Source organism: Haplochromis burtoni, unplaced genomic scaffold (genome assembly GCF_018398535.1).
Source record: "Haplochromis burtoni strain Fernald_Lab_line unplaced genomic scaffold, NCSU_Asbu1 Contig_494, whole genome shotgun sequence".
Classification (NCBI taxonomy): Eukaryota; Metazoa; Chordata; class Actinopteri; order Cichliformes; family Cichlidae; genus Haplochromis; species Haplochromis burtoni.
Genome location: NW_024582855.1, coordinates 73,728 through 97,082, shown reverse-complemented (window position 1 = coordinate 97,082; position 23,355 = coordinate 73,728). Strand labels below are relative to the sequence as shown.

The following is a 23,355-nucleotide window of genomic DNA, read 5'->3' as shown; positions in this document are numbered from 1 at the left end:
GTTATTTGAAGCTTATTTCTTTGCATTTGTCTTTCCATGTATCAGTGAAAGGACAGCTGCTCAGCAGCCTTTTTGGCTTTTGCTGCGGCAGAAATATGAAACTCACACTAGGATATTTAGTGAGGTTTAAACAGTGATTTCAATGCTGTAATTAGAAGAAACGTCAGTGGTATAAATGTTTAGCAGACTAATAAAATTAGTTTGGTTAAAGTCAGTTTATGTGGTGAAAAAAGCTCAACGTGCCACGTCATGTTTCAACTCACCGTGAGCTTTGCAGAGTCGGTGAGGGTCGAGTGTTTGGGACAGTGCCATAACATTTCTAATAAAGCAGGCAGAGGGCACCTGACTTTAAACAGAAACCTATGGAACCGTGCTCATTTTCACTTATTCACTGTTGCTTATTATTTGTGATTGACGGTGCTGCATTATTTCTCTTTACATCTGTTTATGGTTTGGCACAAAGGGAGTAACATCGATTACTGACTCCAGACTTCATACAGCTTGTAACATCATGCTCCTCTATAACTCACTCCTGCTTCTGCCCCTGAAAAACATAAATTGGTGACAGTAACATAGATCGTATGTATGTCGCAGATTTCTTGGTGTTTTAAGAGCAGGTGTGACATGCCTGACCTACAGCGATACACAGAAAACCAAGAAAACCCAACAGTCAGATGAGCAAACACTTTGGCAACAGTGGGAAGGAAGAACTCTCTTTTAACAGGAAGAAACTGGGACTGGTTGGGGATGGAAGACACGTTGTGCAAAACACATGTTGTGGAAGAGAGACGACTCCAAACTGGAATTTCTTTAAAATCAGAGGAGTTGCCACTGGTGGCCATTGGAAAAGGTAACAAAGTTGTTCTCCATGACCTCTGGAAAAAGGTTAGCCTTTCTCATATGTAGGACAGAGCAGGAAATCTCCAGCCTCAGATGTGTCGTGACTACTGGAAATACTCTGGTTTAGCAGAGAGAGATGCCTGGAATGAACCTGCAGAGGGCAGGACACATGGCACCTGCTCACTGTGAATTCAGAGGACTATCATTTGTGTTTTTTCTCATATGGGCTCAGTCAGACTTAACACAAACGTTTAAACTGTTGGAATGAAAGCTTTCATTTCAGATCTGTCAGATATTTGTGATTTTAGATAAAGAACCATTCAATATGTTCTAGAAGAGTTCAAGGCTGCAGCATCTGTGTGAAAGTGGCTTTAAAGTGATTGGAATGAGCTTGATGCTTTTAAAGGAATGAAATGAAAGTAGCGCTCTGGCACTAAGGACGGGTTTTTGGTCCATGCCGCCCCCTTCTCACTCTCTGGCGTGTTTACTCAGCTCTGTCAGCCTGATAAAGACATCAAACCTCCCTAAAAAGCTTTTAAAACTGGTTTTGGCGTTGAAGGTCTAGTGATACGTTCCTGAATACAGAGCTGTAATACAGCAACTCGGATCTGCAGAGATACTGATGGCTGAGCAGCACTTACTTCAGTTTCATTACTGAGCTCTGAGCAGCTACGTGAGACCAGCAGGAGGACTGACAGCAGTGCAAAATGTCTAAATATTAAGAGGCAGCATGTCTGAGGGATTTGATTGATTGACATGTTGAAGCTCTGAAACTAAGACTAAGCATACAGAGTCCAGTGTTAAGATGTTGATGTTAAATTAAAGCTGCCAAAATAAACTGTCTTCGATTGAGACAGAAGATTCTAGATTTCTGTTATTTCCATCTTCAGCTCATTTATATTTGGTGGTTTGTCTCCTGTGGGAGCTGCAGCGAGGGCTCAGTGGAGAACAGAGAGAGATGTGGGATGGAGGTGGTTCCACAGCAGCTCGCAGATGCACAGAAACTGTTCGTAGGCTGAAGCAGTTTAAAAAAAGGCACCGAGAATTGTACTTTACAATTGGAAAAAGAGTGTCAGCTGACAAAACAACTGCTGTGGGCTACCACTGAGATCAGCTAACACCATGATCAGTCTGTTAAAACCTATAGTGTCTTTATTCATTCAGGATATCTCAAGACCAGAACCTCGGAAACCAGCAGTCCACAGAGAAAGACTTTTCTTGGTTAAATACCAAGACAGGGGTTCTGAGTCTGTCTTCATTTTGATCAAAAGTTGTGAATTTGAACATTTTTCATGAGTTTCTAACCTTGGATGCCTCCTAGACCTACAATTTTACAAATGAAGAGTAGCAGCTTTGTGGCCACTTAAGACACAATGTGACATTGACAGAACGCTTTGAAGCTAACATAGTCCTCAAATGCCTTTCAGCTCTTAGATTTAACAAACTGTGCTTGGTTTGATGTTTTAAAGCTCGCTGAAGCTCGTGCTTTTAGCACATGAAGTTTCCTAAACTCTCCACTGTCCCGATCTGTCCTGAAAGCAAACTGATGGATCTTTTCTTGGAGCTCGACGAGTCGTTCACGTCTTCTTCCCCCACGTTGACACACAAAGAGAGGACGTCATGATTCAGGGCTGGTCATCGATCGGCACGCTGTTGTTTTTGACTCACTGCATGTGGGAGGAGGAGAGAAAACTAATGATTGCTTTCCACTCAGTCCATCGCTTCTTTTATCGCTTCACTGACACGATGTTTGTTGTGTACGTGCAAAAACATCAAAGGACTTCTGCTCGGTAAACATGATAAATGGCTGTTATTTGAAGTGCATTCACATCCGTTTATAAGGTTGTTTTATGTATTTTATGTCCGAGCAGCTTTAACAGGCGATGGTGTGAACCGACAGTGAAATGTAGTGTTTTTAACATAAACAGCTGCTTCTATTTGTGGGGCTGTATTCCTGCATGAGTCAGAGTGAAGCAGGAAGCAGGGAGATTGTTTGATTCTTTATTTTTACATCTTATTTTTCAGATCCTGCCCGGAGTTCGTATCATCATCGCCAATCCGGAGACCAAAGGACCGCTTGGAGACTCGCATCTCGGAGAGGTCGACAGACACGACCCGTTTCTTTCTTTTCTGATTGTCTTCTTTTTCTTCTTCCTGTTCTTTCTTTGTTTTTGGCATTTTTGGGGCAAAATTGTTGAGCTCCTAACTCAACCTAAGAATTTATGAGCAAGAGTCCTGTGATTTATTCCATCGCTAGGCGTTCAAAGTGTGATTGGTTTATTAAAAATATATATTTTTACCGACCAAAGAGTAAACTCAACACAGCTAATCATAAATTTTACTGGTATGCAGATCTGGGTTCACAGCGCTCATAACGGCAGCGGTTACTACAGCGGTTACGGTGAGGAGGTTCTTCAGTCCGACCACTTCAACTCCAGACTCAGCTTCGGAGACACTCAGACCGTCTGGGCCAGGACGGGCTACCTGGGCTTCCTCCGCCGCACCGAGCTCACGGACGCCAACGGAGGTTGTTTGTCTCGCTGTGTGCAACGTGTCATCGCTCTCGTCGCACCGTGACTAACTGTGTGTCTTTGTGTCTGCTTGAACAGAGCGACACGATGCTCTGTTCGTGGTGGGAGCTCTGGAGGAGGCCATGGAGCTGAGAGGGATGAGGTACCACCCCATCGACATCGAGACCTCCGTCATCCGCGCACACAAGAGCATCGTGGAGTGGTACGTGTAACAACAGCAGCAAAGTCTTTGAAGGATATTAAACGACCACAAATAGCATGTAACAGGACGATAGTTCACTGAGACAAGCAGTGAATAATGTCAATGATTCACACAGTGCTCAGTCGATCGCATTTTAATGTTACAGGTAGAGTAAAGATGGGAAACCATCATCAACAAATCCGTAGTTTAGTCCTCAACAATCACCAGAGCATCACTGAACAATAGCTGCTTGGTTGTGAGATGTGTTTCTACCAGTGTGTAAGAGAAGAAGCTGCAAGACGAAAATCTCATTAGCAGTAATCAAGCTACTTTAATCAGATCCAATATCCTGCAGTTTAGATACAACTAAAAGAGACCTGCAGTAAACTTTAAGGTGAGTCAAACCATGACAGTTCTGCCTCTGAACTAAGTGTCATTTAAAATGCATGCTGTTGATGAAATGAAACAAAACTTTTATCTTTTTTTGTTACTGAACCGACACAATAGGGCACGCGAATGCCGCCAAATGTGAGCTGAGAGATATATGACAGATCAGATGTTATCTGTCCGTCCACTGAGCTCCTCGTCCCATAGATGGACTCCCAGTTCCACTGTTTGCAGCTGGCAGCGCTCCTCGTTCTGCTCTGCAGCCTTAGTGAGCTCGTCGTAGAGACGCATACACTGGTTTTCCAGTCGTGCTGCAGGTCGTGGTTAGAGCGACCTGAGAGCAGGCTTTCAGAGCAGAGCAGAGACTGTCGTCAGCAGCTGCTGTCCATGATGGAGGAGCTGGAGTCAGTCCAGCTTCAGGATAAAAAGGTTTAACTCCAGTCTGGTCCCTACACCCTTCCCACCCAGTGGCTCCTCCTCCTCAGTCTTGCAGCTGCTGAAGGGTTTCCTAATGAAGGCGTGGATTAGAGTCTGTTGTGCACACAAACATCTCCAGACATCACAAACGAGTGATTAATAGTTATTCCAGGTTTACTTTTTAAAGCTTGAGCTTTAGTCGTTGCCCTGCGCCTCGCTCTTGGCTTATTGCTTTTATTACTTCTTGGCCTTTGTTATTGACATTTAAAGCAGCAAAATAGAAACTAAAATCAGTTCTGAATCTGTTTTTGAAAACATGAGCATTAATGTGCCATGAAAGGCACTGGATTGTGTTTATTACTGTAGTTATGTGTAGTTGTGTGTTGGACACAGAGTGCTGTGCATCGGTGCAGAGTCAGTGCAGGCTTTGTGGCTCGCTTCTACTGAAAGTTTTTGGTTTGGGCGTTCCAGGCGAGCAAGCAAAAGGAGTGAAAGTTACAGGATGAGGGTTTAGAGGCTGGATTGGAACTGAGTTTGAGTCTCAGGTTTACCACAACAGGATCACATGAGAAAACTGTGCTAGCTGATTAGCACAGGCCAAGCTCTCTTTGTCTTTACGCTGATACTTATTAGCTGCTGAAGCTCCACCAGCTTGTTGTTGTGGAGTTTTTCTTCCCTCAAGTGGCTGAAAAGGGAATGAAAGGAAAATTCTGTTTCGTTCAGCCTGTTTGTTTTTCAGTCATGTGATTCTCTGTAGAGCTCCAGAGAAATGAGGCGTGGCACGTGGCCTTATTTACACGCAGCATTTCTACTTTAATGCAGCTTTGAATTGAGAAACCACTCCAGATGTTACACTTCCTGCACGTCTCTGTCTCCATCAGTGCGGTCTTCCCCTGGACCAACCTGTTGGTGGTGGTGGTGGAGCTGGAGGGCTCTGAGCAGGAAGCCCTGGACCTTGTTCCCATGGTGACAAAGGCGGTGCTGGAAGAGCACTACCTGATCGTGGGCGTGGTCGTGGTGACGGACATCGGCGTCATCCCCATCAACTCCCGCGGCGAGAAACAGCGCATGCACCTCCGCGACGGCTTCTTACAAGACCAGCTAGACCCCATCTACGTGGCCTACAACATGTAGCCTGAGTGTGTGCGCGCGTGTGTGTCTGTGTGTGTTTAAGAGAGAGCGAGCATGCGTTTGTATGCTGTGCATTTCGCCGTTGTTGTTCATTTATTTCCCAGAATCAAGATGTACTGTATTTTTGAACCTGCATATGGTGTGGTCTTAAGTCGTCTGTTTTCTTTCTAGTCGTGTTGTGCTGGTTGATTGATTGATCGGTTGGTTGCTCAGTGGTGTTGCGACCATTTTTACACCCCCGCTTGACCTCGTGACCGTTACCAGGAGCTCGTCACTGTAGAAAGCCTTAGGGGAACACTGTGTAGGGGGCGCCGGCTCCCGCCGTCACACCGCGTGTCGTTTTAGGAGGTAAACGTAGAGCGAGAGAAGTACTAGAGCCTGTACCTGTCATCATGTTTTACCGGTCGAATTAAAAAAATCCTGGATTTGTGGTATTATTTCAAATTAGAGCAGGGGCAGCCAGATTATTGTAAAAATATAAATATTGTACATAGACATAATAATCTATATGGAGAGGTACTTAAAACACAATGAGGTGTAGTAGCCCCTTTATGCAGCTCTCTCCGCCCACACCCTCTGCGCGTGTGTGTGTGAAGACTGTGTGTGTGTGTGTGTCTCTGTCTGTGTTCATGTGTGCAACAGGGACATTTTATGTCGTTTCAATGTGAATCAAACACTGATTTTAAACAGATTTTTATCCTGAGACGATCAAAGAAGAGACATTTAAGTGGAGACTGGAAACACACTGAAGACATCCAAAAAACGGAGAGAAATTCAGTGGCTGTGCGCGTTTCGGTGTCCAAAGTCTGAGAAAAAAATACACCGATTTATCTTTTTTGGATCTAGTTAAGAAAGATTTGCGTCTTTTTATCTTGTGACCTTTCTGGCTAAAAAGAAAATACCACAAATGCAATTTTAGCAGCTTTCTATAAAGTGTCTCATTTAAAGCAAACGTGCGGCAAATTTTGTAACATGCACATTAAACGTCTATGATCATCTTAGCTGTCAACCAGTCCTTCAGTTACCTTCCTGAATTACTTGCAGTCCCTATAGCACCCAAAGCATGTCAAGCAAAGTGCACTGTGTGAATATCAAAGAAATGTCGTTATTATTATCGTTATTTAAAGGGAGTTTAAGGGAAAACTGTGCATCATGTCAAAGACAACAGCATCAAGGTGTTGCTGCAGCAATTTTACATTTACTACCTTCTGACCAGCGGCCAGCAAGACCCAAAGGAAACATTCATTATCTGTAATATTATTATTATTATTATTTTCAAACTGGCCAAATTTGTATGGGACACAAAAAATATGCCAAAACAAATAAACGAATAAATAAAATGTGAGATTTAATACAGCGAAAAGAAATTTTATGAAATATTTTAATTTTCAAAAAACTCAAAAATAAATTAGTAATATGCAGAAAAGCAAGACAAAACATAGAAATGATAAATAAAGTGGAAAATTCTAACGGAAACGTAAATTTATTGAAGAATTCAAACAGAAATTGAATATGCAGGTGAATAAACAGAAACACGTTTATGACGATGTAATAAAGACGATAAAATTCAACCTTTTTATTAGGTTTAATCTCATATTAATTCATTTTTGAGATACTGTTTTATTTTTGACTTTGGCAGCTTTTGTCCTTCATATGTCCCATATGAACTGGCACACGATGGCTAATGAGAGAAATTGGATGAACATAATAAAATATATATGATTTTGGCAGCTTTGGATGGAGACAGGTGTTTGTTTTTGAAGGTATCTTTGGTCCTCCATGTAAAGAAAATGGATCATTTTAAAAATAATTGTGGCTCTCCATACATATGAACGGTTAAATGGATTAAAAAAAAAAATGCTGCATAAAATATCCTTTTGCTGACAGTTATAATGAAATCCACACACGTCCTCGGGCCTTTTTTTAATGAACGAATGTGCAAACTTGGGAGACAATAATCACTCTCAATCACAAAGTAAACACTTCTCCGTCTTATTGCCAAAAAAGACGGGTGCACCCAATCATTAGTGCGCGTAATAAATCAAGTAGCTGCTTGCTGTCTGGGGAAGTAAATGCAGATGTAGCTGCAGTAACATCTGGAGTCTGTTGGGACGAAGGGAACTCCAGATAAAGTTTACATAGAAAAGCTCCTATTGTAGCAATAATCCCCCAGGGACGTTCTTTACCGCAGGGATTCAGCTGCTGCCTGTGTGCACTCTACACATATGGGACAATTATGTTTAATGATTGTTCCAGTATTATAATCTCCCAACGTTAAACATCAGACACACAGCTGTGTAACCTCTGTATGTCGTGGAATTCCCAAAGCTTTTTCAGGCCGGCTACATCACAGAAAACAAGAACGAAGTCTAAACAGACTTTTAGTGTTTTTTATTGAGTGTAAACTGAATGAACTGAGAGGAAACATGGATCTAATGTGTTTATGGCCAAACTGAAATGTTACTGTGTTGTTGTCTGTGTTAAAGTCGTCGCTCAAAGTACGATTATAAAATAACTCTGCCTCTGTACAACACCACAGTAGATCCTGCTGTAAATGTGATGCAGACGATATATGTTTAATGTGAGCGTCCACCAGTGTTTGGCAGCACGTGCAGAACTAATAATATATCAGACAACAAACATTTCCAAAAGTTAACAGCTCAAAAAAGGAAAGTAAGGAGTCCCACAGCAGAGTGAAGAATCCCTGGCACAGAACGTCCTCGGAGCTTTGGTACAACAGCTACCACCTGATGTGCACTGACTTAGACACTTCCTCATATGTACTGAGGGTATATAAGATTTAAAGACAGATAGTTTAATAACTCTATGAAAAGCTTTTAAAATAATCTATATCAGTTCACGCCGAGACTCTTGGCTAACTGTGACCTATGGAAGCGTTGAAACCTGCGAGACACTCCGCAGGTTGTATAAAAGGTTTTATTCAGAGCGTTGCCGTTGTTTAGAGGAAACAGTGAAGCGTCGTTTGTTTACATCCCCGTGGCTGAATCACGTGTGACATCATCTCATCGCTCTTCTTCTTTGTTTCACTTTGAGTTTTCCTCCACGTGTTTATGAGCAGAAAACTTATTTTTATGCATATCAGAAGTTGCTTAGCGCTTGTTTGGATAACTTAGCAGTTTGGGTTTGTTAGTAGCAGCGTAGCGGTCATGTTTCAGTCCCTGGATGTGTGTTAGGTGTGTGTGTGTGTGTGTGTGTGTGTGTGTGTGTGTGTGTGTGTGGTGGTGTGGTGTGTGTGGCATGTCGTGCAGGTATAATGTACATCAAGACGGAAACCCCATCAGAAACTCGGAGGACTCATCTCGGGGATTGATGGGAGGGAGACTGCATGGTGTGTGTGTGTGTGTCTGGGTGTGTGTGTATATTGTATGTAAATAGTGTTGATTTTGTACGGTACAAGTGTGTGTGTGACTTGTTTTGTACACATGATAAAAAGATTAAATGACACTTTTATAAGAGCCTGCTACTGGCTCACCGTCACACTATACAGTGCAATAAAGTGCTTTGATTGGCTAAAACTCAGACTCGGGTTGTTATTATTTGTCTGTACAAACTCTTCACTCGTTAGTTAAAGAAAAAGCCAGATGTCTCACTTTCCTCACATCGTCACACTATAACTAAAAGTCAGTTAAGCTTCAGCCTCTCCAGGAAACATAAACTATCAGCAGGTGGTGGGAGCAGACTTCTCTCTTCATCCCTCCCAGCTGATTTTTCTCCGGTTTGACTTTTTCATAATGTCTTTGTTACTGCTGGTAACACGAGGCACTACCTGCAGCCTGTTCAAGTAGCTCAGATGATCCAGCTCCTCCGGGATGGCCTCCAGCCTCGAGCGCGTGGAGGAGGCCGCAGCAGACGGGCTGTAGAAGGCCATCAGCCCGGTATCTGCCCCACCACAGCTGCCTGCTAATCTTTTCAGCTTAAACTCAGCTTCTGAAATGTGTGTTCGTCTTATTTGGATGGATGATGGGTTGTGATCTGTGTCGTTACAGTTCCGTATTTTAATTTTATTTCATTTTTAGTTTTAGTTTTCTATCAATTTCAGGTTCAGTTAGTTTCCAGAGTCTGTTGCACTTTAGTCTTTAGTGTCAGTGTTAGTTTTAGTCTTTATAATTACTGTTATGGGGTCAAACTCATAAAGACTTAACCTAAACTCTAGCCTGTGAAGGTTCTCAGTCATCCAGGTCATCGTAGTCAAAGGAGCTTGCAAAGAAAAGCGTCTGGACTTCTTTAAGTTGCTTGAAGACGTTTCACCTCTCATCTGAGAAGCTTCTTCAGTTCTAAGGTCAAATGGTTCTTCAGTTCTAAACTCTAGCCACATTTTATTTCAGCTAGTTTAAGAAGTTCACAAAATTATTTATTTCTTTGTTCAATTTTATTTTAGTTAACTATATAATTTTTTTTCACTTCTAGTTTTAGTTTTTAGTTAACTGAAATAACCTTGTTTGGCTGGTGGGGCTGATTTTTGCTTCCTCCTCTTTAAGGTCATAAGTATCAGAAGCTTCCATCTATTAAAGGAAATGACTTCACCTGCTTGGCAGTTTGTTTACGCTGGTTTTCTTCCAGCCTGGCTCTGTCTCTCTCCTCCTGGAAGGTTGGTGCCTCTCAGCCACCCAGCTTGGTTTTCATTTGCTTTGCTTTGATTGTTTTGTAGTTATCGAGAAGCTTTTAGGTTAGCTCCTAGTTACCATTCCTTCAGTTTTTCTTTGAATGCCATTAAGAAGTTTTGAGTTAGTGAAAATTATCGCTGTGTGGATATACATGCTCTGTTATGTCTGAAATGAGCCGGGCATAACAGGGTAGATGTGGACAGATTGAGGACTTTGTGTTATTGTTGCCAGCTGCTATTTCTTGCAAATCTCTGAAGCTTTGGGCAGTTACGTCTGAAACTCACCTGGTTTCTGGAACAGGGCTCAGATTTCACTTATTCTCTTTAAAACAAGTATGAGCATCAAAATAAAGGTTTTATCCAAGAAAAGAGACCAAAGGAAATATGAAAGTAATGCAGAAAAAACTACTGAAAAATAAACATTTTTGATACCAAGCCATGTATTCTGCAACTGTTTTGTTTGTTTGAAGACCCTGTGATCTTCACTGTCTTGAGGGAAAAAAAATGTTGTCCTTCTTTCTCTCTTCTCCATCTTTCCCAGAGGTTTAGCAGATTTGGGTTTCTTAGCTCAGTCGCCAGCTTCCTCTTACTCACTCAGATTTTTAGCTGTAAACAGTATTTAAAGAAGAAAAACTTATGGACAAACAGAGTAGAACTTTAATATAAACCTGTTTCTAATTTCTGTCCTCTCGATCTGATCCAACATTGTAATCAGTGAAATCTTCTCTGAGGATTTAGAGTCAGAAATGACAAAATGATGTGTGGGGTCGACGACGGTGCTGATGGATGGGGTTTCCTCCCCTGTTCCTCCAGCACATTAAAGTCCATGCGAGGCTGAGTTGGTTTATTTCACTCTGTAAATAGTTGCACAAACAGTCAGTAGGGAAAAGCTCATTACTCCCAAAGGAAAACACATTTAGTGGATGCAGGTTTAACCTCCAAAGGCCTGAGAATTTAAAGGCACAGCTCACCACCAAAATCAGATTCACATATTTTTTTCCCCCTGGACCATCCACCCGGTTTCAGACTTTCTCCAGCCACTTCCTCCAGCTCTTGATGGGACACCCATGAGCCCACCTGAGAGACATAATCTCTCCAGCTTGTCCTTGGTCTGCTTTAGGCTCTGCTCCTTATGGGATGTAAGGGAGGTGTCAGCATCCTAATCAGATCATGCCGTAAATCAACCCCCCTCAACTTTTTCCACTGGACTTTAGAGCCATTCATCTTCTGATATTGTTTTGGTGTCAGCTGCCAAGTTTTTGAGAGGGCTGCATTTTCCTCAACATTACACAACCTAATGACATTTCTTTTGAGTTTTTTAACCCTGGAGAACCAATGGGGTCGGCTCTGACCCCATGGGTTCTCCAGGGTTAAAGTAAATAATATTAGTAAATAATACACATATGTAATATCAATAATAGCATAACATAAATAATATCAGAGAATAAGTAAATAATAGTTAATCACATTTGGGAAAGTTTATTTAACTATCAATTTAGAATGTATTAACAATTGTTATTATAAAGTGCTGCGTTGCATTAAGAATGCTTTTCACGGGACAGTGTGGATGAAGAAGGATTAATGGGATTAAAAAAGTAAACGCAGTTGTGAGACAGATGTTTATCTTCTAAAATTCAAATGCAAACTGAAAGCATGTAATCCCTGATGTGAAAGACGACAGGCCTCATGCATTTGTCCTGTGAGCAGCTGATCTTCAGAAACTTTTTCCAGAGCGACACAATGGAGCACAAGTTAACGGTGGTCTTTGCTCGTTTAGAGAGAGTGCCTGTATTTATTTTTTCCTTTTAGACATTGCAAAAGTTTGTAAATGAAGCGACTGACGGAGCCCTCGGGTCTACGAGCATCCAGCTGGCAAACTAGCATCACATTCTATTATTGTGTAAGATGATCGGTTTTTAGCGCCTTTAAAATGTTTCAAACTTATTCTGAAAATCATGATGCAAAGACGTCAGATTTCAATTTTAAAATTCTGTTAAAAGCCTTTGTCTTTAGTCTCGTCTTTCCTCGCGAGAAGATTCGTTTAAACTCATTTTTGCTCGATTGAGTCATTAAACGAAAACGACATTTTGTCCTTAGTGGATCCATTTAAAGGAGCTGCTTTTTTTTTTAGACATCTGTAAAATTAGTATGTTACATTACCATTCAGTTTGAGGGTTACAACAGAAAATTATATATTTATTGCTCACGGGGTATCAGATGGGATTATTTTAATAAACCATTAACATTTTGGCTGATAACTATTTTTATTCTCCTGTAACTTTACTATAAAGAGCTAAATCCTCTAAAGTTTCAGGAGTAATGACGTCATAATAAGAAGTGTTTGTGAACGAAAAATCAGCAATGTGGGATACTGTTTGTCCGTGATTACAGGGTGTATAAAGAGCTAACATCTCCAAAATGTCAGGAGTAGTTAGTCATTATAAGAAGTGTTTGTAAACTAAAAATCAGCAATGTGGGATACTGTTTGTCTGTGACTTGGACAGTCCAGCGTGTGCTCCCGACGCAGGGGAAACAAATTCTGTTGGGGATACCTAGTTTGGCACAACACCTGTCGGCAGTGGTTTCCACTGGAGGTCGCTGTTCGCTTTCAATATCAACACTCACTAGAAAGCGCCTTCAGATTGTGGCTGCTTGTGCTCGCGTTGGTTCAGAGACAAGTGAGGGACGTGTGACGGGGACGCGCTTTGCTTTGAACATGAACTGGGAGTGAACTCGGACCACCGCCTCACTGGAACTCGGATCACAGGACTAAACACACCGGGTTTCTGTCCCAACCTGCAGCGGATTCCTGCCAGTTTGGACCCTTCCAGCTGCGACTTTATTGGCTTTATTTTTCTGCACATCGGGATAAACATTTACCGCAAACTTGCTCTTCTTTGGAAGACTTAAAAGTAATTGTTTCCTGCACCAAAGTGAGCCCCGCTTGTGTGCGCTGAATGAACCTGTGCGTAAAAGCGCGTGCAGCAAAGCGCCTCGCTCTCGATCTGAAGACTGAGGTTTGGTCACTTCTCATAACATACGTGCTTCCTGCAGAGGATGACAGTCAGATGAGCGCAGAGCTGCTGTTCAGGTGGGTTTAACCCTCCGCTGCTGGATGAGATGCCACCATGTCCTTTACGCACCGACTCGCTCTGCGCCTTCTCATCTTCACCTTCATCCTAACGGTCAGTGCTTCGCCTATTATCATTATTAATGCTTATTTTTCTTCAAATATCAATTGAATCAAAATGCTTTTTATGTTTTTATGACTGATTTTATGGTCTTAAAATATTACCGAGTTACCCAGTTGGCGGTTTGACGTGTTTTATCCCGTCATTGTGTTGGAATATCCACTAACTAGACGTACAGTGAGTTCATAAAGTCTAACAATGTATTTATCACCTACAATAAAATGACTTCACTGTTGTTTGGAACAAGGCTGTGACACGTTGGGAGAGACCAGTCGAGCTCTGGGCATTGATCCAGGTCTGGGCATTGGTTTATTGATTAATTTCACAGTAATGTGTAATTAAAAGCTTCCTCAGCGCTCAGACAAACAGTGATTTAAATGTATTAAGACTGAACTCATGTGAGACCAGCTTTCAGTCCTCGGGTAAAAGTGTGCGTAATTAACTTTTATTTTACTTCACAAAGCCGTGAGCAGGAAACGAGTGGAAGGTAAGCAACAGGAGTTTGTTTGGCATTGATTAAATAGAGCAGGGAATCAATGGGTACAGCAGACTGACTCTAACAAACCACCCGCAAAGCTGCAGCACACTGGCATATAGACTAAAGTCCATTTCTGTCCTTACAGGGACCATGAATGACCTTTTTGGTGTCTATAAAGGGCAAATATATATTTCAGAGCAGTATTAGGTGCAGATTTGCACATATTTTTTCTTTAGATTTTAAGGCATCAGGTGACTGTTTGTATTCAACAAACTACAACAAGACACAAGTTTTACTATTCGAGTTAATAAGCAGTTCATAGATTAATTATTTTTGTATCCGAGTGGTTGCTGGGTCAGCGTTTGGCACGATCTCTCTGTGCCAGATTTGGTTTCCTCTGGGTGCTTTGATTCTCTCCCACAGACCAAACACGTGCTTGTTACAGTAGGTTAACTGGTGACTGACTCTAAAATGTTTTATGTGTGGATATTAGAATCTCCAAAACCTGTTCAGGGTTTATGCCACTCGTGGGCTGAGTAGTTAAGAAAATACTCTGACAATTTTCTTTTTTGTGCAGAAGTTAGCGCTGTCACCTCTCAATCTGGATATTTGAACAGGTCACTCTTGAAAATGAGATTTACATGTTTAAATGAGGGTGAAAACCTGTCATGGTGCAGGAAAATCTGAACTTGGGCGTACAATACAGTTTACAATATTTGCAGCCATGACTTTCACTTTTTTGAAATCAGTAAAAAATAATTTTCATCTCTCGTGGAAAAGAACAGAATCTTCTCACTTCTTGATCCTCAGTCATGTATTTGGCACTCATTGCGCTTTAAATCTTCTCCAACTGCAGCTGATTAAACATCACACGATAAAGCAGCATTGTAATGTTTTCATTTGCAGGTTTCTTATTTGGCATTTTGTTTGACATAAATTATAGATTCACTTTATGGCTGCTGCTGCTTCTCCTGAGTTAATTTTTCATACTCATGCCTGAGTCACCCTCAGGCCTGTACATATAGACACTGAAGCCCAGGCCTCATTTATTAAAATGGGTCATTGTGGGTTTGGATAAACCATCAGACACCTCAAGTGGATGATGTCCTTAAAAGTGTACGTCATTGAGGTGACATCAATGGTCCAAATGCACTCAAGTGAGAAACGGGATGATTTTTATTTTAAAGTGAGGGGAAAAAAAACTTTGTGTAAAAAAATACTCAAGTGAAGAGAGACAGTCTTTTCATTTTATATGTATTTCTCCAAAATGAATGACATTTTATCTGATCAGCATTGCAGCTGTTTCTGCAAAGCTCACTGATGCAAACATTTATTTCCAACCTTTCAAATGTGTGTCTAAATTTTGTTTTCTGCTTGCATTTATTCCCAGACTTTGGACGAGTCATGCATAGTCATGACTCAGTCTCTTCAGTCAGATCCAAGAGAAAAGGCAGTGATGTTTTCATCATCCCTTCTATCTAACGCTGTTTCCTTCAGCGTTTCCAAAACTTCAAGTTGTGCGTTTTGCTTTTTGGGAATGAGCTGGTTCACAGATTGTGGTTTCAGAGCATTTGGCAACAGAGAAACCTGACCGTAACAGTATTGTTTTGTAACGCTGATGTTAGTCAGCATCTGTGTCATCTTGCAACTCCTTTATAACTGAATCTAAATACAGGCAGCAAACTTCAAAGTTCAACTTTTAAACTGTTGTGGTTTCTGTCTGTTAGACACGAGGAAGGAGTTTCAGGAACACCGATGACACAGGTCTGCTGTGTGTGTTGAATGACTTCTGCTTCCTGTATTGATCAGTCTGGCTGCTCTGTGTGCAAAAAAAAATGACAAGACTTTGGATGCAGGAGTTACTGCACACAACGTAATTTGCTGCTAACGTGTGAAAGCTGCAATTAAAAACATGCATTTGCAAACACAAAATCAGACATGTATCACATGGCATCTCTCACTGTGATGCATAAAGCTAAGCTGTGATAAACCCTTGTAATCGCCTCCTGTATTTGTACGTTTAACTGTCAGCGCTGCCTCGGGCGACTCTGCAGAGACAGTTGAACTGAAATCCTGCAGAGTGACGTCAGGAAATGGCACTCGTGTTTACGAACCACGCTTCTCTGTGAAGAAAGAGAGGTGTGTGTGTGTGTGTGTGTGTGTATGTGTGTGTGTGTGTGTGGGGGGCCCTCTCAACTCAAACTGTTGCAGAAGGAGTGAAAAGGTCAGTAGCTTCTTCTGACCTTTGCACACTACGGACAAGGTTAGCAGGGTTAGTTGATTAGCTGAAGCAGTGAGTTCCTCAAAAACTGCATCAGATGTATTTTTTTAAAATGCAGAAATGTTAATATGTGTGTATAAATAAATAAAATAAAATAAAATAAAAATGCTGCTTTTCCACCTGACCCTCAGTCCCAGCTTTGAAGTTGGTTCCTTAGCATTTATCTGGTGGTGAGATCTGCACTTTGTGCACTTTGTGCACTTTATGGCTTACACAATGAGGGTCATGTTCATCCTGCATTATTAAAGCAGTTTATAGCCCAGCAGCTGACATGGTGTTGCACAGCTCACTGTGTAAGACACGGACTGCTGCAGCGTAAAGTTTAAGAGGTTTTTAACCAGAATTTCATCATAATTATAATTTTGGATAAAGTTGTTGCTTTTTTCCATCCAGTTTTGCTTTAAAGTCCTAATTTTTGTCTTACTTTATAAATCATCAGCAGTTTAGTTTCACCCCTGCTCAACACTACTTCACTTACTGCAAGCCTGAGCTGTTTCATCGTAAACTGGCTTGCTTTGGCTGGTTTAACTGATGATGGGTAAACCAGATGATTAAAGCAGCATTAGAAAAAGTACAGCAGTTTTCTGTCTACTTTTATATTGTAATAATATTTGGCCGTCACAAATTCCATGGCACAACATTTGAGAAATCACAGCTCTTGCTCATGCAATGTAAATATGTACTTAAGGGCTCTAAAGTTCCTTTATGCTTATGTTTCTATTGTTCCAACAGCATATTCACATGGAAATATAGTCACTGAAGTGCAAAGACTGGTAAATGACATAAATATATCAATAAAAAATGTCATATTCAAGTTTCTTTAGCCTTCTTATCCTCACTGCTTCCCCTGCAAGCCACTTTGCAACCTACCCCTGTCCTTGTCCATGTCTTGTTCCATAAGGGACTTTCAGACTCCTCCCTGTAAACACATGAAAGTGTCTGAAAGGGTAAGAATAAAGCTGTAGCTTCAAATATAAAATACTGCAAATGAGTCCAGAGCTGCGTAGTCAGTGGACTAAATAGACAGAGCTTTTTAAAACATACCCCTGACCTTGATGTGTTTAAATGTTCAGACACTTGAGCTCAGGCTTCTGTTTCAGAGCCGACTCTGCTGCTTTTACCGTTCGCAGCGAGCTGAATGAGTCTGACGTGGTGGAGTCAGGTCAGAGGAGGAGGAGGAGGTTTGGGATTACAGACTGGTGGAGAAAAAAAAGCGTTCTTTTGTTTAGTTTAATCCAGAACATTTTATCCCTTACCTCGTAATGGAGCTGTGTGTCTCTGTGTGTATTTGTGTGTATTAGTGCTTATTAGATGAAAGAGATTATGCTGTTTGTTTAGATGGCAATGGATTAAATAAGATTGTTTATCTTTTCCTTTTGCTTGTGTCTATTTATAGTTTGTTTGTTTTGAAAAGCAGGAAGTGAGAACAGGAAGGGCATAATCCAAATCTGTAGCCAAATTTCGAGTTGAAGAAAGCAGCACCTCCATCTGGAACATCGGGACTTTAAAACAATAGTAATGATGTCAATCTGAAACTGGAGGCCTGCACTGTGATGCAGCGTTTGAGGGCCTAAGTTATAAATTCAGGTTTAAAGCTGTTTTTTTGATTGTGATCAAGGTGGTTCACTTCTTACCTACATGCAAACTTCACCTGCAGGCCTAACGTGCTTGATCACCATGACTGTGCAGATGCATTCAGATAGTACATGAAGACACTGAGGTGCTGAAAAGACTCGTCTTTTAGTGTTTTTATGAGGCAACAAGATTTAGATCCACTGACAAACGACAAGATAAGCAGGGCTTGAATTTGCTTGGAGCCCACCTCCTCCTTCTCTTTAAGGCTCTGTGTGGATTTGCCCTCTTAGCTTGATTTTACTGAACAGCTGCAGTGTCACAGCAGCAGGATCCACATTAAGAAAGGGCCTGTGTACATTTTAAGCAGGCGGTAACTTCATTAATTATTTACGCCTTCTAATGTGTTCCTGTGAAGTCACGTAGCCTTATTAACCCAAATGCTTTCCCACATAGCGACGAGCCGAGCTGCTGCACACATTTGCAGCTTCCACAGCAGGTTGAGGATGATCCAGGCACCATCAGACACCGTCAGAAATACCATTTAAGAACAGATTGTTTCATCTAGCGCAAGGATGTCAAAGTCAATTTCAATCGTGGGCCACATGCATGCACAGCTACTTTGAAAAGTCCACTTTCCACAGTATGTATCAGTTTTTCTACATGATAGAGAAATGCTGCTGTGGTAACTGAAATCTGTTGGCTCTCTGGACCCATGGTAAAAAAAACTAAATGTCTTTACTTGATAGTGTAAAAACAGGAAGCTCTATTTGTCATATTATTGTTTATTTATTGCACAGTTACTTTGGTGTATGATAAATAGCCATGGGAGAGGTTTTCTAGCTGTAGGAAAACCCTCCTTCACATTTGTCAGTGCCAGATTACACCCAGATTATAGTCTTATAGTCATGGTCCTGGGTCATTTTGACCCAGTGTTCTTAGTTTTCCTGTGGTTTTGTATTTTGTTCCTTATGTTCATTGGATTGTTTGGTTTGGTATTTGGATCCCCCCTGTGTTTGTTCTGGTACCGTGTTCCCGTCCTTTGTGTTCTGTGTTCTCCTCATCCCCTCGTGTATTCATCCTTGTTCTCTGCCTCTCTCTCTGTGCCCATCTCTGTGTACTGTGCTGTGTTCAAGGTCCACATCTTGGTGTCAGTATTTTCAGGTTCGTGTCCTCCCCGCTCTGTCACGAGTAATTGTCCTCAGCTGCGTTCCCCGTGTGTTCCCACTTCCCTCATTACCTTCTGTGTATTTATGTCAAAGTGTCCCTTTGTTCCGTGTTGCGTCGTCCCTCTAGGTTGTGTGCATTTCCCGTGTCTTCCCAGCGCCTCAGCTTTAGTTGCTCCCAGTGTAGTTTTGTATGACTTCTTATCTTCCTGTTAATAAAGACCTGCCTTTGAGTTCATCCCCGTGTGTCTCGAGCCGTGCATTTGGGTCCTCTCTCGCCTTCACGCAGCCGCCCCATGACTTATAGTCTTTGCCGAGCTGATTCTGGATCCTGGGCCTTATGTTTGACAGCCCGGCTCTAGAGAACCTCGATATTAAGAATAGCTTTAGTTTAGACAGGATCTAATGGCTGCTGTTTTTTCTTTAGCTTTTGCTTTGTTGCTCAGTTGTTTAATGTGACTCTGGCAGTAACTTCCACAGAGAGTTTAAAAGAGGGACGTAGTCTCCCTCACGTAGTTACTAAAGTCTAAAGTATTAAACTTGGACCTGAGCATTTCCAACTCATGGACGTGTAATTGATAGTTGATGATGAGCATTTCCTGGATGAGGTTTGCCATTCTAGGAGTCTGATATTTACTGTCTGACTCCTGGTATGAGGGAGAATGTAGGTCTAATGCACTTTACATCAGCTTTATGTAAACACAGTTTTTGAGCTTGTTTGCTTTTATTTTGATTAGATGGTGGAAAGAAGACAGGAAACTGGGAGATGCCCAGGGGCAAAACGTACAGTAAAAGGCTTGAATATGGGCCTCTCCATTAGCCTTGTGGCATCTACTCAACCCAACAAACTATAGTGGCTCCCTTTTTAACCCGATGTCCCAACCTTCTGCGTAACCTGAGAAATGTAACGGCACGTTGGGTCAATATCACAATGACTTGAATGCCGTGGACAGGTGTGGTGTAGGGGTAAAAGGAGTTCCTGGTTACTATGGAAGTTAGGCTAGGTTACGTAGTTTGGTGGAAAAAGGCTAAATTTAGGCATTTACATTTAATTTCAGACACATTATTCTGAAAATTCACCTGTTCAGCATTTCTTTGCACAACGATACTCAGCACAATCCACATTTAATGAAGACAAGTTGCGTGCAGTAAGGGTGAAGCCCCTTACTTCACTTAACAATGACCGCCGCTCCTCTCACGTCCTTGTTTAGCACCTAATCATTCTGTAGCTGATTTCCTTTCCGTACTGGAATCGGCTCAAGTGATCGTTCATCTTATTTGATGCAGCTGTTGAGGCCTCTGTGCCTACATGTGAGGAAGTGTTGTTTGAAGTCTGAGTCTCTCCTTTGATGGGTCACTTAAAGACAGAAGGAAAGTGATGTTTGATTGGTGAGCACGATAGGTGATATCATGGTCAGGTTTTTGGCTAAAGACGTTTTAGTGTGTGTGTGTGTGTGTGTGTATAAACAGACTGACAGATCTGAAACACTGTGCAGAGTGACCATAAATCTAAGTGTAAACAGACCTCCCAACACACACGCACATTCGCGGTATATCAGTGAATCAAGTTGACACATGAACTTGTTCTGTTTGAGTGTTGTTCTTTGTTCATGTTGCCCTTTGTGTACAGTCTGTTTGAGTGTGTGTCCATGGCTACCATCAGCTGTACCAGCACACACACACACACATATGAGGGTTTGACGGTGGCAGCAGGAAAATGTGGGTTATGGTTCTCATTCAGTAGCACTCGAGTCGGCACAGTCAGTACGAACGAGGTGAGGCTAATTAATGAGGTTCAGATTGAAATCTGTTTTCAAAGGCAGCTTCTGTGCAACTGAACCAAACTGCAACCAAATACTTTTCAAATATATAAATGTATTTCTAATTTGTAGTTAATATCATAACTGCTGAAATTTGTAATTTTTTTCTTGAAGGTTTAACTAAAATTGAACTTTCACCTTACTATAAAAACCCTTATTGAGTCTTTTGATTTTAGTGTTACCTCGATGACTGAGTTGCAGTAGCAATACCTTCACTCAGCATCACCTCATGTTGCTTTAAACTACAAGGTAAAGACTGCTGTGGAAGAGAGCCAGAGATTAATAACAACTAATGGTTATATAGGGCTTTATAAGACAGCCTGATAATAATAAATTCCAATAGTTTAGCCTAGAAGTACTAAATGCATGCACTAGTTTTTCAGCATCACTTTGAGACAGGATGTCATTGCACAAATGCGAGCAGCAGTCCTACATGTTTGTTTAACACATCCTGATCAAACACATAATGACACCCAGAGTAAGAATCTGGTTAGAATCTGTATTTCTAGGATTTTTAGGCCAAACTACAATAACCTCATTTTTATCTGAATTTAGAAGCAGAAAATTAGAGGTCGTTCAGGTTTTTATGTCTTCAAGACGTTTATGCAGTTTAACTAACTGATGTGTGTTATCTGGCTTCATGGATAGATTGAGCGGGGTATCATCCGCATAGAAATGAAAATGTATCCTATGCCTTCTAATGACACTGACGAAGGGAAACGTCTATAACAGCGGTCCCCAACCCCCGGGCCACGGACAAGTTTGGTACCGGGTGTGAAATTGATGGATTTCAGGGTTTTTAGCGTTAATTTGGTTTCCCTGGGTATTTTCCCATGTTGTAGTTGTGTGTCTTATTTTGAAAGAAATGTTTACACGTTACCATAACGACCAGAGAGCATTAAGGGGCAGAGAGGAGGACGTTACTCTCGATGTTGTTGGGGCATTTCAGGAGGATGCTGCTAATAAAGTTACACAGTGAATTCATGTTTATTATATTTACAAAATACAAGTTTTTGCCTTTGTCGTATCATTTTATTTAGTTGTATTTATCTTTGACACCTTAAAAGTGCAAAAAAGGTTGGAGACCACTGGTCTATACTATATATAGAATTGGTCCTAGCATGGAACCCTGTGGACTCCATAATTAACTTCAGTGTGTGGAAAGGACTCTCCATTTACATGCACAAATTGGAGTCTATTTGATAGATATGTACCAGGACCTTTAATACCTAATTGCTGTGATAAAATTTTATAAATAACAGTGTCAAATGCAGCGCTGAGGTCTAGCAGGACAAGCACACAGATGAGTCCACTGTCAGAGGCCATAAGCAGATCATTTGTAACCTTCACTAAAGCTGTTTCTGTGCTGTGATGAATTTTTAAACCTGACTGGAACTCTTCAAATAAATCGTTCCTCTGCCAGCGATCACTCCGAGAGTCATTACTCTCAGCCCACGTCACACTGTGACTGTCTGCAGAAAGGTCGCCTCCTATCAGACCACTGCAATTGCGTTCCGATCAAAATTGTGCATCTCTGGGAAACAATTTAGTCATCACAAAGTCAATATAATCACCAGGCAGCCCCTGCTTTTTTTGTTTTGTTTTCTGTAGATGCAAGGAGGTTGCTGTTTTATTTTTACTGCATTAGTTTACTCTGAATTAGGAGGTAGCTTTGTCACGCTAAGTGGGTAAATTGTTGGATGATTTTTGGTCGTTTAATATTAGTTTGCTTGATGGACATGATCTCATTTTGGTGCATGACACGAGCCTATTGTTTGTAGTATTTTTATGTAATAAAGTATCAATATTTGGTGTCCCTTTTTTATTACAATATCATCATGCAAAATATCCCAATACTGTGCTGTATTGATCCAACCACCACACGCACCCAACCCGAGGAGTCAGTCTTACAATCGTTGGAAAATAAAAAGTTCTCACAGGCCTCTGTGCAGCCCTGTGATAGGCTAATTACACCACATGATTGAATAGGTGTCTCGGTTATAGAACCTCCTTTAGGAGCAATAACTTTAATTAACTGCTTTCTGTGGGACTTTATCGGTTTCTCACATGGTTGTGGGAGAATTTGGGCCTATACTTCTTCACAGCGTCACTTCATTTAATTGAAGTTTGTGTTCATTTGTTCATGAACAGCTCTCACCACAACATTTCAATCAGCTTGAGGTCTCTGGGTCACTTTGCAACTCGTTGGTTTTTTAACAGGCTGTTCATCAAACTCTGGGTATCCTTCTTTCATCTGGACTCACTCACACTAATCCTAACACCGACAATCAAGATAAGTGGTCACACAAAGCTTTCCTAAATTGACCGAAGGATTTCCCAATTTAACTACAAGTGTGCTCACTTGAAAAGGGTTGTGGTGACAGCATCTAACCAATCACAAACATGGACGAATGTACTAAGATTACACACGCACACACACACACACACACACACACACACACACACACACACACACACACACACACACACACACACGATACAGGCTGGAAGTAACACAGCTGCTGCAGACAATCAGCAGAGTGAGTGGGTGTGAGAGGAAAGGTGCTGTAAAGCAGTTTAGTACCAGGGTGGTGTGAGATTGTGTGCGAACTTTAATAAAGTTTGGTCAGGTCAGGAAAGAAAGCTAGCAAAATAAGCTAACAGATGTATCAGTATCACAACTGTGTCATTAAGAGACAGGATAAACTGATGGATTCTACTCAAGTACTTCATTAA

General features: G+C 41.4%; 1 protein-coding gene across 1 annotated transcript in view; it reads left to right on the top strand.

Moving 5' to 3' along the window:
* Positions 1-21,602, top strand: part of LOC102296665 (disco-interacting protein 2 homolog C) — an 88,441-nt gene extending 66,839 nt beyond the window's left edge. Inside the window, exons 35-39 of the mRNA XM_005947077.2 lie at positions 2,866-2,940; positions 3,193-3,367; positions 3,450-3,573; positions 5,238-8,726; positions 20,241-21,602. Of these exons, the coding sequence (XP_005947139.1) occupies positions 2,866-2,940; positions 3,193-3,367; positions 3,450-3,573; positions 5,238-5,490 (627 nt within the window). The 3' untranslated portion in view covers positions 5,491-8,726; positions 20,241-21,602. The remainder of the gene's footprint in view (positions 1-2,865; positions 2,941-3,192; positions 3,368-3,449; positions 3,574-5,237; positions 8,727-20,240) is intronic.
* The last annotated feature ends 1,753 nt before the right edge of the window (positions 21,603-23,355 follow it).